The sequence below is a fragment of the Coturnix japonica genome, chromosome 6, assembly GCF_001577835.2.
Source record: "Coturnix japonica isolate 7356 chromosome 6, Coturnix japonica 2.1, whole genome shotgun sequence".
NCBI lineage: Eukaryota > Metazoa > Chordata > Aves > Galliformes > Phasianidae > Coturnix > Coturnix japonica.
Window position 1 is genome coordinate 8,395,636 of NC_029521.1, and position 16,509 is coordinate 8,412,144.

General features: G+C 35.9%; 1 protein-coding gene across 3 annotated transcripts in view; it reads right to left on the reverse strand.

The window, feature by feature from the left end:
* CTNNA3 (catenin alpha 3) overlaps positions 1-16,509 on the reverse strand; it is a 394,612-nt gene that overhangs the window by 359,063 nt on the left and 19,040 nt on the right. For all 3 annotated transcript variants that reach the window (XM_015866262.2, XM_032445274.1, XM_032445275.1), the window contains 2 exons: positions 12,965-13,157; positions 5,009-5,175 (listed from right to left, as the gene is read on the reverse strand). In XM_015866262.2, coding sequence (XP_015721748.1) covers positions 5,009-5,175; positions 12,965-13,157 — 360 coding nt within the window. The remainder of the gene's footprint in view (positions 1-5,008; positions 5,176-12,964; positions 13,158-16,509) is intronic.

The following is a 16,509-nucleotide window of genomic DNA, read 5'->3' on the forward strand; positions in this document are numbered from 1 at the left end:
GGAAAGCAGACAAAACAAGCTGGTTCAGCACAATCTGGAATAGATAAGAGAAAAACAGACTGCCAACACATTTTAAATGAAATGCTCAGAACTTGTTACTGTTTTGCTGTTCTTCCTTCATCAATAAATTCAAGCAGTTCTATTAGTCTGTTAATTCACTTAATTAAATAACAGTGAGCACCACTAGGCATAATGAATGCAGCTCTGAATCAAATAATGTGATACGTGAGATAGCTCGTTGTCTACATTTTTCACAACACAGTTTTGGTCAGAGAAGCCAAGCTGCAAACTAAGCATGGAAAATCAGATATCAAAAACTGCTAGAAAAAAAAAACAAAAAAACCTCTTATGAAGGAGTGGTCAGGCATTGGAAGAGTTTTTCTAGGGAAAGTCACCGCCCTGGGAGGTGTTCAAGAAATGCTTAGATGTTGAGCTAAGGGGCACTGGTTTAGTGGGGAAATACTGGTGGTAGATAGATGGTTGGACTAGATGATCTTGGAGGCCTTTTCCAACTCTGGCTATTCTATGATTTAAATTCTTGCCTATTAAAAAAAAAATAATAACTTGTTTAAAGATGTTTTCATTATTTTCATTAGTGTGATATATTTTATTTTCTCAGTCAACTCTAATTAAAATAAGCATTTGCACTGTACTATTGTGCTTTTATAAGGCTGTGAATTCCACTACAAATGACTAGAAATACAGCCTGATGGAATATGAACAGTCAGATAGCTTTGTACTGGCTCTAATATGCAGTAGTTTTGGGTGGTGAAGATACCATTGATCTATGTAAAGAACCAAAAGTATCTCCACCTTACTGGTGAAATTACATAAAAGAATCTCATGTTCACAACGGCCCTTTTCAGTGGTGCCCAGTGCCAGGATCAGGGTCAGTGCGCAATATCAGGAAGCCCTTCTACATTGCATGGGTGATGGAGCATAGGCACAGTTTGCCCAGATAGGTAGCAGAATCACCACTTCGAAGATTGTCAGAAAACATCTGAATCTTGTCCTGGACAACCTGCTCTAGGTATTGCTGCTTGAGCAGCAGGGTTGGACCAGATGGACCCAGAAATCCCTCCCAACCTCAACCATCCTGTATTTCTGTATGGAAAGCACAACGCTCTTACAGACTACACACTGGAAGAAGTACACATGGTTCAACCTTTTTTTCAGGTACGTGTCAAATGGCAGACATGACAGACGACAGACAACACTAGATGAGGCTGTATATGACAGCTAGTCAAACTGTCACTGTCTCCTTCATATTCTTGTACAAAGACTGCAGAGAAAATTAAAGTGAAAAAACCCAGAGAGTGCATTTTCCCAGTAGAAGTAAGCATGGTATTAAATGCTTTGAATGACTGTGAGCTAATTCATCCAATTTAATGAATGAACAAGAATAAACTCAGCACTATCTGCTAAATGAGTTTAAAAATAACATAAACAGAAAAATCCCCATGAAATACTTTGTATTGCATGAGATTTAATTAATATGCTAACTAAATATTAATATGATTAAATATTAATATGATTAAATACTAATTGAATTATTAATGTTAAGTATTGATGTTGATTAATTATTATTATTAATAACATAATATTTGATGATGGTGGGCTACCTTCTTTCATTTTATGAATAGAAACAAAAGTTCTCTATGGTCAGAAATTTTATTTGTTAGTCTAATACAGAATAATTTTTTAAAAATGCTTTTTTTTTTTTTTCTCTTTGATTTTAAAAATTTACTTTGTTTCTATCACAAATTTTTGTGATTTTCTGCGAATTACAAAGCACAGAGTTATGGAAATAGAAACAATGAAATATCACATTTCTCAAATGATTAATAACTGTGTAACATTTTTGTTCACATCTTTGTGAAGAATAAAATGGAAGGACTATTAAAATTTTATTAAAAGCTAAAAAAAAGTACTTAAGACTTTTTTTTAATGAAAGTTGATTTCCTTGTTGTATGAACCTGACAATAGAGCTGATACAGCAAATATAAGGTCTACTTTCTATATTATGGTCACTGAATACAATCTTTTTTTATTGAATCAAGACTCCATTGAAGAAGGAAAAAAAAAAAAAAAAGAAAAAAAATAAATCTGGTTCAGCTGGACAGAGCTCAGAATCTTATCTGAATGTGGTTCACTAGCATGAGTTGAAATTACCTTTTCTAAGTCTTCTAAATCTGCTAAATCTCATCTATTTCTAAATATCCCAAGTCAGTTTCCTGATTAGATGTAAACAAGATGCCATGACAACTAATACCAACGATGGTGAGTTTAATAGCCAGTGCAGAGATTAAATAATCATGGAAAATGTATTCTCTTCTGAAGACTAGAGTGAGTCATTTTACATTGGCATTTTGGAGAGAGTCCCACCACATGGATTTATTCTGAGACTTAAATGAGGAACTTGGTTCTCACTCCTATAAAGACAATTAAACTAACGTGTGGAAGAGAAACATAAATGCATTCCTTGCACTGCTGAAATTTCTCAGATGGTTCTTTGCATTCATTATGATCTTCAATTATTTGCTTTCATTTTCAAATGAAAATCATGAAATGAGCTGCAGGATTGTTTAGAAATACTGAAACTATAGGAAAGAAAACATCCCAATTACGATTCTCTTATGTAAAATAAACTGGAAGAATTTTGCAAAGTGCTTCTAGCACTTATGTAAAGATGCAATGGGTTACCAATCAGGAATACAATAATTCAACTGGTTTTTGTTCCACAAACAGTACAAAAGAGGCAACTTTCTTATAGCTGGGATATAACAATATAGACTTTTCTACAAGTCAATACTTATTTAATCCTGTGCTGCACGTCCAGCAACCATCAAAACTGGAAGTTTCAAATAAAGCACTGGAACCCAAACAACTTTGTTTTACTATGAAATACTGCAGTATGAAACAACAAAGCCTGTTGTGACTGGGAGCTGAATTTTGATTCCCTGTCTTCCCCAAACACTTTAAAGTCAATAGAACCTGATTTACTTTTTTTTTTTTTTTTAATCCATCTATGAGATGCTAGAATGTAAAAGGAAACTTGAAGAGGAAGAGAATAATCCCTTGCTCTTCCCAGAACAGGAACACAGCAACACATCTTGGGAGTCAGAAGTATGATGCTGACAACAATAAAGTCACTTGAGAACTATGGCTATCAGCAAAAGAATTCATGTAAGCAGGAAATTTTACTAACAGAAATGGATATATTTTGCCTAATTGTGGAATAGTAACACAACCACATTAGTTTTATATGGTAGTAGAAGAACAGGGCCATCCTTGCTGTACAAAGAGAGACAGAAAAAAAGAAAAAAAAGGTGACTGAATATGACAATATTATAATACAAGTGCTACTCTGAAAGTAATGTCTCCTATTTTGTTATATTGGCCTAAGAAATCAGAGTCAGATGTTGGTGGTATAGCAGTAGAAGTTGAACCTTCCCACCAATACTCCATTAAATTTTTTTGCCACATGACAGATGGCAACTAAAGTACAGTCTGAGAAAATAGCACCTGATGACAATCCCTAAGAGTAAGAAATAGGGAAACGTGGCAGGACGCCTGCATAGATGAGCAAGGAAGTTATGGATAAACTAAAAGGAAATTAAGTAGAAATGGGGAAAAAGAGGGTCTGTCCACCTGAGAAGAACATACAAATGTTGTCAGGACATGTAGAGATGCAACGAGAATGGCTAAGGCCCTCCTGGAATTAAATCTTCCAAAGGAGATGAAGGATAAGAGGAAAGGTTTTTTTAAGTATGCCAAAAGTAAGAGGAAGACTAAGGAAAATGTGGGCTCCCCAAATGAAGTGGGCACCCTGGTAACAGAGGGTACTGAGAAGGTGGAGATGCTGAATGCCTTCCTTGCTTCAGTCTTTAATGCTAACACTAGACCTCAGGAATCCCAGACCCTGGAAACTTATAAACAGAGTCCAGGGAAAGTTGAAAGATGGTAGAGTGGTTCAGCAATCACCTCTACCACCATCCTCAGTGCATAAGGGTGCATCCCTCTGGGGCCCATGGATTCGTGTGTGTTAATTTTAGCTAGATGCTCTCTGACCAGATCCACCTTGATCTTCCTTTCCCAGGGAGTCCAGGGAAAGGAAGATCAAGGTGGATCTGGTCAGAGAGCATCTAGCTAAAATTAACACACACGAATCCATGGGCCCCAGAGGGATGCACCCTTATGCACTGAGGATGGTGGTAGAGGTGATTGCTGAACCACTCTACCATCTTTCAAAGGTCTTGGTGAATGGGGAAGGTGCCTGAAGACTAAAAGACAGCCAGTGTCACTTGTGCTAGAACAAGAACCTGAGAAACTAGAGGCCAGTCAGCCTCACCTCCACCCCTGGAAAGGTGATAGAACCTTCTGACTGCCATCTCCGAGCAAATGGAAGAGAAAAAATTTATCAGGAGTGGTTGACATGGATTCACAAGGGGAAATCATGCTCAACCAGCCTAGTAGCTTTCTATGATGTCATCACTGACTGGATAGATTGAGAGAAGAATAGTGAATGTTGCATACCTTGACTTCAGCACTGTGTCCCACAACATTCTTGTTATGAAACGTAGAAATTGTGGAATAGATGAATGGATAGTGAGGTAGATTGAGAACTGGCTGACTAGCAGAGTGCACAGGGTTATCTCAATAGAGATCAATTGTCCTGCACACAGATATCAAGAAGGTTTCATACATAAAGAGGAGACAAAAGAAAAAGAACAAAAAATATAATTTTATGGATAACTATCTGCTTCTCCAGATCTAATCTGCTAAGTTAGATGTAGGACATTGTTTTTTTTTTTTTGGGGGGGGGGGGGGCTGGTATTTTTTTTTTAAATTATTTTTTATTTATTTATTTCCTGCAAATCAACACTTTCACTAGTTCTCAGGGGAAAAACAAAGCAAAATAAAACAAATAAAACACACAGAAAAAAAACCCCAAAAACCACCACTTTTCTGGCTGAAGGGAGTTTGGGTTAAGTCAAATCATACTTACCGCAGTTAAATGTTCCAGTAAGTATGCCACATCAACCATATCTGCCAGAATAAGAAGTCGTGTGACAGCTGTAAGAAGAGACCGTGCTGTTTGGACAACTGCCTGCCTCTTAGGCAAATAGCAGGGATCACTGGTAAAAGCCTCTGCTGATATCTTTAAAGCTTGACCTGTAAAATGGAGACAAATTTCTTCAGGCTATATTGTAACACTCAAGAAGAAACAGTTAAAATCTGGTCAGTTATCTGGCAAGTTGCAGGTATTACCCAAAAATCTAGTGTGTTTTTGTTGCCCTAATACTTTGAAATGGAGATCTATTACTGTAGATGATGCAGAACATTCTGCATTTTGAATGCTGTTTCTTTTCTGTTTTGAATTATTTAACTCTTAATCAGTTCCTTTGGCTATCACATAATCATTCTTAACTGCACACAAGAAAACAAAAGGCTCTAAGCTAAATTTTGTACTTACTGTTAAGTAATTCATGGACACAGAAGAGAGTCAAATATTGCTCTTCTCATTATGAATAAAAGTTAATAAAATGAAAATCTCATACACTCAAATATCCAACATAAATACCTAAAAATCTTTGTAAATAAGCTAGCAACGGTGCCAATAAATAATAAATACTGCTTTCCAGAATTAAAATTTGAAAACTAGATTTAAATGGGCATTGTATTACTCTCAGCATTCAATCTCTGGGGAAAAAAAAAAAAAAAACCCCAAAAAAACCACATAGTAATCCTAACCAAAGATCTTGGCTTTAAACTGCTCCAGTAGCATCATAAGTACCAAAATTCACTACTATCACCTCATTCTCTCCTTTAAACTGAGTATTTACTCAATTAAATGCACTTTAAAAATAAAACCATTGCTAGTAAGTAGCGATAAACTTACTGATCAAATTAAGACTGCACACACAAGCCCCGTCTTCTGCTATCCCAACATCCAACAACCTTAGAACAATATCGACCAAATTCTAGCCATCAGTACCTAGTTCTTACTAAATGCTCGATTGCTCAGCATGCCAAATGAAGTGAGAAGCCACAGTGCAGCAAAAGAAAGTGAATATTTAAGACATACTCTTCTCCTCAGACATATTCCTGTTGACTGCTTTAGGCAGCCACTCATTAAGTTGGATACAGGCTCTTAACCACAATACTTGCATTGAGAAGAAAAACCCATCACATTTTGGATATTTTTAGCATGAATCTGCCAAAGGTCTCATATCTGGAGAATGTGGATCTCAGCACTGGGTTGCCTGGTTGTTGTGTTTTGTTTTGTTTTTTTTTTCCCTGCTTCTCTTCTTCTCTGTTTGAAAGCACCTCAACATTTTTTTTTTAATACTGAAGAGATCCCTAAGACACTTTTTTGTTCAGGATAAAGAGAGTAAGAATTGAAACAGAAAGATCAATCATCTAAAACATCCTATATATTTAACTCAATAATGGTATGTTTGCAAGATGTGCCAATTTTTCTGAATTTTGTTACCTTCAGCTTGGAAGCAAAGATACCCTAGAGTGCATTTACTGCTAGTATTTTAGCCCTCACAGGACTCCTAAAGAATACGGCATAAGGCCAGTCTTATAATTCATTCCACAAACATTTCTACTTTTTTTTCTTCTTCCACCACACAAGCATGAGTTAGGCTACTGAGACAACTGCAACACAATATCTGAACAACAGAATTATGCCAGCCACGTCTGAAATGGAGTGGTGTCAATCACATGAAACTTTATTCATGTTGGATCTAATTCTCCACTGACAAACAGTAACAGTGTGAGCAAAGTCAGAAGGATCTGAAACATGAACCTCTCAGGAACAAGCTGACCATTTTCTGAGGTGACTGTATGAACAAATATGATGGCCAAGGGACCACGACCACAAAATACAGCTGCGAATGCAGTTTAGGAAGGAAGTAGCTACAAGTATACAAGCAGCAGGAAGTGACATGTCCAACCCCAACACAATGAGAGAGCATTCTTTAAGTGCTGTAGACAGGCATGACAGTTTGATGCAATGTAATCCATTTTATTGTAAATCCCACCAGGCAGATTATCCCCCCAATTATATTTGTCAAAAACAATGAAACACAGAGTACTAATTTAGTGGCATAAATACAGAAGCAGAAAGATGAGCATTATCCATCATATTTCAGCTATTTCAGATACTGAAGTGAGAAGCGATTGAAAAGAATAAAGTCAGAATACATCTTAAATATATAATTAATGGAAGACAGACAACTCCAAGGCATATTTCAGCACACACAGAGAGATAGCAAAGTAAACGGTTACTACCGTTAGCTGATCAAGTACTGCCGCTGGTATCAAATGATTGCTATTTTGTAGGTTTGCTTGCCATAAATAAATAAATAACTGTGCTCAAAGAGAAAGGTGAAAATACAGCTCAGCCAATGAGTAATTTTTTAAAAAAGTTAAAGATACATGTGCTCTTTCCTCTAGCACCTAAAATATCAAAACATTACCTGAAAATACTTTTAAAAATAAGTCAGTCATGAGCCTTTCAGCAAGTATGCCATTGGCAAATAGCTGACAAGGGTACGTAGACCTGCTGGGCTGCTTGCTAGTTGATGGTAGGCTGCTTGTACGGATACTTGCAATAATATCGCTTACTGCAGCTAGTGAGCACTCCCTACAGACAGTGATCCAGATCACACTCTGGCAACAGCTATGTTTTCCCTTGTTTCAGACAAGACCATCAGAATATTGCTTTCTTCTTTTATATCTTTGATTTTTTTTTTTCTTGTATTTAATCCTGTCCACGAATCACATTCTTGTCTTCTGTTTGTTGTTACATCTGGCTTTCTCATTTCATTTGCAGCACTGTGAAATCCACATGGAAAAACTCTTGTGCAAATTCTTGTGTTCTCACACAAGGAGGTATTGTTGCAAAGAAAGTCCTGGAACTCACTTCCCTGAGTCGGACCTTTAAGGCTGATGGACTTACAGTCCAAAAGAAACGGTTGTGAAAGGGAGCTCACTGATATATTTTTACATCTTGCCACAACTACATTTTATGTCGTGGAATGCTCCATAATGTGTCTAATGCTATCTACATTTCACAGCATCTAAAGTAATCATGGCGGTAAATCACAAGGAACTGCAGCAGCATACATGGATAGGGGAGTGAAAAATAACAACTAAACATGGCCACTAGATTTGCCAATGGAATGTATACTCAAATGAAAAACACCAACTGGCCTTACTCCAATCAGACTGTACCAAACAGTTCATAGCAACAGATCAGTAATGTTTATGCAGTTTTAAATGTATTGAGTAAAATGTTTATAATCTGAAGAATTTTTGTGCCAGGCATACACGATTAGATGGAATAATTCCCTCATGCACCCAACACAGTAATAAAATAATGATGGCCTAGTAATCCCACACTGGTCTTAAGAAGTTATCCTTCAGGCCGCTGTTTTTGTTCAGTAACAAAAGGGTAACAGCTTTTTTGGTTTTTTTTATTGTTTGGTTGTATTTTTGTGGCGCTGTTGTTTAAATAACACTACTGAAGATTCCTTTTTTTTTTTTTTTCTGTGTAACACACATGGTAATTATCATGTCTTCAAGGATCATAAATTATAATTACTGTCAGCTACATCAAAGACAGGAATTAATCCGGCTACTGTGATCAGAAGAGCAAATAACTGTGTGACTGGTGTTGTCTGTGTATCAGCAAGTCTTTCAGTAGTAATCCCTCTACAAGCACTTTGATAGCCATTGCATCATTTAGGAGTTCCTAGCCTCAAACTCAAGAAAAAATATCAGTGGTTTATACCAACAGTTGCATATTTCCAGACCCTGGATTATAGTACTATATGCATCCTTAAGTTCTTCTACTAGCACAAGCAGAATTAGGACCAGAGAAGACTGGGAGTCAGTTCACAGCGGAACACAAGCCTACGCTTTCTAAAAACAAAAGATGAAATACACTAGTTGTTAGTATGATCACCTGTTCTTCTACCACAAGCATCATTTTTATCTGCTATAGTTAGCAAACTGGAGTTGGCATTATCAGTGTCAAAGTAAAGCAGATAGATATCTCCTGCATGTTCTTAATATACAATACCATTACAAGTCAGCTTGTCACAATATCTTAGATTAGATGTTACAGGACATTTTTCTCCTGCCACAGAGCCTGTTATTTAGCTCAGATACCATTGTATTTTGTTGTACTGCAATCATTTTACTGCTGCATACCAGGAAGTTCTATTTCCACATTTCATACTGCTGTTCCTAATGTGTAATCAGAGCCACCACATACAGCCCCCAACATGCCTCCTGTACAGTCTCTTAATTCCCTTTTTCACACTTATGGACATCTGAGCCAGTTATAGATATGTCCAAAGCCCTTCTGCATGAAATCTGTTCTTGGTTTGATGAAAAGAATGTGCAAAACAGGTTATCTCAAGCTTTTATATCTCAATTCTTCCTCCTAGAATGAGCTGCAGAGTACGCATTTGTACATCAATGTAGGATGAGAAAACAAAGCTCTTTCTTAAGAGATTTTCTGGAGAAGAATAAAAATACAAATCAGCACTATCCCCATTCTTTAGTAAATATCCTCACTTCACCCCCCCAGTATTTTTTCTATGTGAATAGTCACACTTCTTGTATACCACAGTTTTCCCTGACTTTTGCTCTCAAGACATTAAACATGAACATTTGAAAGTGGGCCTTTTTGTTGGTTTTTTTTTTTTCTGTTTGGCAAAATTCTTTTGGTTTTGTCTTTCTTAACAATTTATTCTTTGAGGGTAAGGGAAGGCTCAAAATGTAACTCCAGCACGTAGCGTGCTTTCTAAGTTATGTATGATGTAAGGCTTATCTAGGAACACACGTGAGACACGATAAAAGCTAAATGCATGCAAGACTGACACTGCAATAAATGGAAGCAACATAGGCAGCAACTGCTTTGTTTCTGACCAAATATGTTCAGCAAGTAATGATGATTAACAGCAAACATTTTAGCTAGGCCTATATAACTGCTTGAAAAATATGATTCAAACACATCACACCTTGATATAAATTATAGTGAAAGGAAGTAGCAACATGTTAAACTCTGGACTTTAAGATAATGTTTCCCCATATAAACTACATCACTATTTTGTCTCAAAATTTAGTATTAGAGCTGGGGCATTAATTATAGTTTGATACTTAATGTCAGAGCTGCTTATGGCTGCATGTTTCTCAGTCCTTTGTATAAAAGTTAGTTATTTTATAATTTAAAACACATTATGAGTTGAAGGCAGTTTATTGTTATGCTATATACATAAGACTGGCAGTGAGATTTTTTTTTTCTTAAATACTTACTTTTGGATTTAATACACTGTTTTTGAATTTAAATGGGGATAAATGTGCTCTTTAACAAAGCCAGACCAAAGCAGATTACCAGGAAAATTTGTCAGCTATGAGGCTATTGGATTCCTACACAATGCACATAGTCCATCAGCAGCCTCTGTAGCTCTCCCAGGTAACCTGTTCCTGATTGCACGCTCTATAGTCTTCCTTTTTGTGCTTAAGTAAGTCCAGGAGCAACTTGTTTATTCACAGAGACCTCCTAGCATTCTTGTCTGCCTTCTTTTTTCTTGGGGTGCACTGCTTCTGGGCTTGAAGGAGACTGTCCTTGAATACTGACCAGCATTCAATCCTGAATGCTGAATCAGCATTTTCACACTGGCCATAACTGTTCCAAAGTATTATGCATTTAATTAAAGTCATAGTCTCCTACTTAAGGAGCTCAGTGAGCATCAATATATGATAAGAATGTGAGAAAAGATTTCACATATTTTTTTCCAGACATTGGTCTGCAGCTCTGGGACTCATACTCTGCTTCACATCTAAGCGAAATTACCCAGAGGATTGTTTCAGAATTCCAGCCTACACTAAATATAAACTGCAGCCAACATGTAAAAATTTATAACTGGTTTTAAAGCATATGAATAAGAATACTGGCCAATCACCATAGAAAAACCTGAGCAGAGAAAATTAAATACTGTATGCTATAATACGAATGGCAGAATTTACGATCCAGATCTTTTTAAAGAGCTTGAAGCAACAAGAGGCATTTAGCAGCAGCAGAATGCAACTTCAGCAACAGGCAAAATTACATGTGGTAGAGTACACCACAAATTTAAAATAATACAGCTCCAAAGGACTAAAAATACCTGTTAAAAATCAACAAATTGCTATTTACTGTATGATTGTTCACCAACTTTTTAAAATTAACTTGAGCAGCTCAGCAAATCCATGGAGGGAGATGAGCTGTAAGCTCACAATTTGTCATTGCTTAATGATAGGTAATAACATTGATTTAACTTTCTTTTAAAATGTATGCAGTGTATATAATCTACTTTATGTATTATTTATTTTTGTAGTCATCCCTAGTCCTGGATGAGAATCAATACATAAATTGAAGATGTGAAATATTTTTACATCATCTATGTATAAAAATCAATATAAAACTATATATATATATATATTTCTTGTCTTGTGTTATCGACCTGGACTGGTTGGGCTAACATTTTAGGACTAATCCAAAACGGATGATTTTTCAAAAAGCTGAACTGATCAAAATGACAGATAATGATATTTGCTGGCCTTAATGATTTTAATCTCAAAGTACTTTAAGTTATCTCAGATATTATATGCAGATACCAGACTCTGAAATGCAGCCCTTGTTTGATCTAGAAGAAACCTATAGCTAGTAATGGCTACTCTGAACAACTGCAGGCACTCAGAAAGCGTCCTAGCTGCATATGGAAGAAGACAAAATATAAAGTTGTTACTTTATTAAGGGCAGGGTGATACAGAGACCTGACTCAAATAGCTAATGCAGTCTTTCAGGCACAAATTATCACACGGCATAAGAATACACACAACAAAGCTTAGCTAAAAAGCAATAGAAGTCTACCCTACTGCTTGATAAATCCAAGCATGGTTACAAGTTCATTCAACAACAGCATGGCCTGACAATAATTTTATGGTGCAGACCATTCCTCTTTGTTGCTACTTATTTGGAAAGGCTTTCATCAGCTCCTCTTAGTCTGAACCTAGGCAACCATCAGGAACTCCTCATTTCTAAAATTCATGGAGTATTGATGAAAGGCCGTGATTACCAAATGACCAAGCACCATTACTCTTCTGTCCTGATTTTCCATTGAAATCTTCTCCTAAATTCCTGAATCAATTTTCAAGACTTATTTTTAAAGGAACCTGTTTCAGATGTCTATCATTCAGTACACAATTATTCAAGCCTGAGCCTCTTACTCAACCAACTAGGTCCTGCTTATCCATGAAGAGAGTAAAAAATAAAAAAATTTTTAAAAAATCAATAAGCCTGTTTAGAAATGAGGAGATAGGCCATCAGGAAATGGAACATGGCAAAAACTGGCCAACAATGAGCTGTTCTGACATAAGGGGATAAGTCTTACAGTAGCTTGAAGATTCCATTATTCTTCCACTACAGACTCTAAATGTAACTCCAAACAAGCCTACTGTATCTTTACAAACAAAATCTTTACTACTGCACAAAAGAGGGAGTGTGCCTTTTTTTTATTATTATTTCCATCTAAAAAGCTCTTAAGCTCGGATTCAGGAAAACAACTCTTTCCATGTAAAGAAACAAAGTGTGCATTAACTTAAACACATGCTAAATAGTCAGTAAAATCAACTGGGGGATCCTCTTTTCATCAAAAAGAAAACATATGCATATTTTTAAAGACTATACTATCCCTGACATAAGTGCTTTTCCAGAGCCCTAGCTGGCATGCTTTATGTCTTTACCAGTGGTATCTGAGAGCATACAATCAGGCAACATAAATTTCAAGCATCTGCACATCAAAACATATTTCTCATGGATATCTCAGATTCATTTTCATACCAAATTTACATGGTTAAGCTAATTCCTCTAAGTGCCTTCGTTACATAATACACTTACTTTCTTTCTGAACATCAGCCAATGCTGCGTTAAGTTCCTCCTTTAAGACGGTCGCTTCCTTGGCAATTTTTTCCCCCTTGTCCAATAGATTCCAAGTGGCTTCTTCCACAGAAGCTAACAAGACACGAGCTCTTTTTGAACGTCCCTTTTTCTTACCAGAAGGATTCTGTGGACATTTCACTAGTGTTGTAACCTATGTTTAAAAAAAAAAATAGAGAATAGCAGTGTAAGTTCTATAACAAGTCGGGAGTAGGGCTGGTCTCTTCTCACTGGTGACAGGATGAGGGGAAATGTCCTCAAGTTGCATGAGGGTAAGTTTAGGTTGGGTATCAGGAAAAACTTCTTTACAGAAAGGTTTGTTAAGCACTGGAATAGGCTCCCAGGGACGAGGCTGAGTCACCATCCCTGAACATGTTTAAAAACAGTTTGGATGTGCTGTTCAAGGACATGATTTTGTGGAGGATTGTTAGAGCAAGGGTACTTTGTTTAGGTTGTAGTTGGACTTGATTATCTTTAAGGTCTTTTCCAACCTGAGCAATTCTATGATTGTAATTTATGCTGCTTCCAAATTAACAAAATCAAATCATAATTGAGAATAAACCATGGGATTTCCTCTGCTTTGAAGAGTGACAGGCAAGTCCAGTCCACGCAGTGAAAATGTGCAAAATTACTAAATTTGACAGGCTTAATCTGATATTCCTAATTTTTATGTTCTTCTCTCTGTAAGATCAAAGCAAACTCAGTGGAAATTTCACTCTCATGTTAATCCTGATATAAACAGCTAACACTGCTCATTACATAAACCTCATCATGATATAAAAATTACTAATGCTATTTAAGGAGGCTTCAGCCAAGCAGACAGCAGTCCTGCATCTTCCCACACTTCCTTTTTAAAATCTCTCAAGTTATCTCAGGAGTAAATATCCAAATTGAGTATAAACACATTTCAAAATATTTTCTCATCTCATACAGTAAGATTGCAGTGGCCAGAACTTAATGCACCAGAATTCTAAGGATCCTTCAGCATCAAAGTTGTACACAGTTTTAAACAGAATGTAAATTAATGCAGCCTTGTCTAAATTGCAATCTTTAACAATGCACTTTAACATTAATAAAGACGTTATTTTTATTTAGCATCCCACTCCACATTCCTCATCATTTGAGCACAGCCTCCACATTCCAACTAAATCTTTGCAGCAGACTGTTCTCTGGGGCATTGTTTGAGTTGTCAGGAACACTCCTAAAATATTTTTAAAGAAAAGTGTTCTACAAATATTTCAAGACATACTTTCTTTTCAGTAATTTCACTAATACTCCTTCTACTTCCATTCAGTGCCAAAACATAGACAGTGCAGAATTAAGTAGAGATCTACTTATGGGATTTAATGAACACATTTTCTAAGTATGAATTGCTTCATTTTAAATAGCATTCCAAACACATTAAATCAGCCTTTTTATTTGTGCAGTAAGAAAACTGACAACAAAGCTGTGAAAAGAAAGTTAGAGCTGTGTATGAATTTCTTAGACCACCAGGCAGGTTTAGCTCATGGCTGCAGTACACAGCATGGTTTGAGCTGGTCTGTGGAATAGTGCTCTCTTCACAGGTCTATGAGGATAAGATCCAGTATTCGTGAATTCACTTTCATGCTTTTCATTAATCAGTACATTTAGAGTAAATAAAAAACATCCTTATTTCTGTAAACCTATCCATCACTGAAAGAAAAATTTTAGTGGAATTTGGGGTCAGAAAACTAAGACCGACCAACCAGCTATGGGATGACATAAGGAGGACAGCAATATAGATAGCTCAGAATCAGATTATTAGGATCTGGGTATTCTGGTAAGCCAGGAAGGAAAGTAAATGAAAATATTTATGCACCAGCCAGTTCCTAGAGAACATACTAGGAATTCAAATATTTTCTAAATAAAATAAAATAAAATAAAATCCTGCAATATTAACTCTAGAGCACTTAATGAAGTTTCAGTAATATTTTAAGAGACATCTGAAGCAATTACAAACTGATATAAGGAAGCCAGAGCACAACTTGGAAAATGCAGCTGTCACAAGAAAAAAACAAACAAATCAGCCTAGAAAGCCTTTTAGACATCTTAACTATTTATTTTTCTGAGCTTTAGTGTAACAGAAGACCTACGAGATCATCCAGTCCAGCCAACGTAAGTTAACTTTTATGTAAAATATCTGTGCTGCTTATTCATATATTTTTGAGGAAGAAGAAAGGAGACAAATGAAAAAAAAAAAAAAAAAAAAAAAAAAGAGATCATTACTGCAAATGAAAACTCATAATTCTAAGATGTTTCATCTTCAGCGTCACTGCCAGAAAATATCAGAAGTGTAATTTCTATGGAAAAGGGACCAACATCACTTGATAGAGGCAGCTTCTGATCTCAAATTTTAGTTAAAATCTGATAAGTTGGCTAAAGTTAATAGATACAGAGAAACTACTTCATTTTCAAACACAAAATCCCAATGAGGAATATAAAACCATACTGATGATTCTACACAAAAAAATTGAATTAAGCAGCAGCAAACATAGCATGCTTTTTTGATCCACTGTCAATACAGGTTGCACAACAGTGACAGAATACACAGTTAAAATGACAGCATTATAAGGCTCAGAATAATAAAATAAATAAATAAACAAACAAGGGAGAAACATACCCCATTAATCTAGCTCATGCCTAATTGCATTTCAGTTAGTTTTATGTTGCCATACATCCTTATTGCCATATATGATATTGCTATCTCCCAGCATTCAGTGGAAATCAATACCATATTTTACAACACTTAAGATGTTTGGAGGAGAATTACTATAAGACCAAAGATTTTAAAGTGAGATTTTCAAGTCCATATGCCATCACAGCAGCACATCTGTTGTTGTCAGTTATTACCATTATTTATTAAGCTTGTAGAATTGCTCTGTTTTTTGTTTTTGTCACGATTCACAAATACTGAAATCCTAGGGCACTGTGCAGTAATTCTTCTAATGCTATATTCAGAACCAATTCAGTCTTTAAAAGACAACCTATTAGCATTACTGTAGTTAAAGAAAACAGTATTTTCATACCTTTAGTACCAAAAGATTTTCTTTATTATTATTATAACAAAAAAATTAAAAGCATCAACCACAAAATAGCTTATAAGTGTTGAAAAGCATTTAGTTAAGTAACTCTAATCCCTGAACATTTGAAGAAACAATATATGAAGCCAGCAATCTAATGACAATAGCAGAAGTACCTCCTCACCGTTTCAAATGCTAGCCAGCCCTTGTCTGAGTCAGATGTTTGGGAATAACAAAGTGTTGCCCATAAGCATAAATACTGCTTAATCAGTTGCACTGTGCATAGAGTAAATTCACCATACAGAACTAAAAACAGCACTGAATCATTTCTATGTGAACAAAGTTTTGTCAGTGTGGGTGACATGGCAATAAATAAAAGCCTTTCTACTTCCTTATTTTTCATCAGTAATATAATACATGAAATCCTAAAACACATGCATTTGTAAGTATTCTGTAAAAATTACC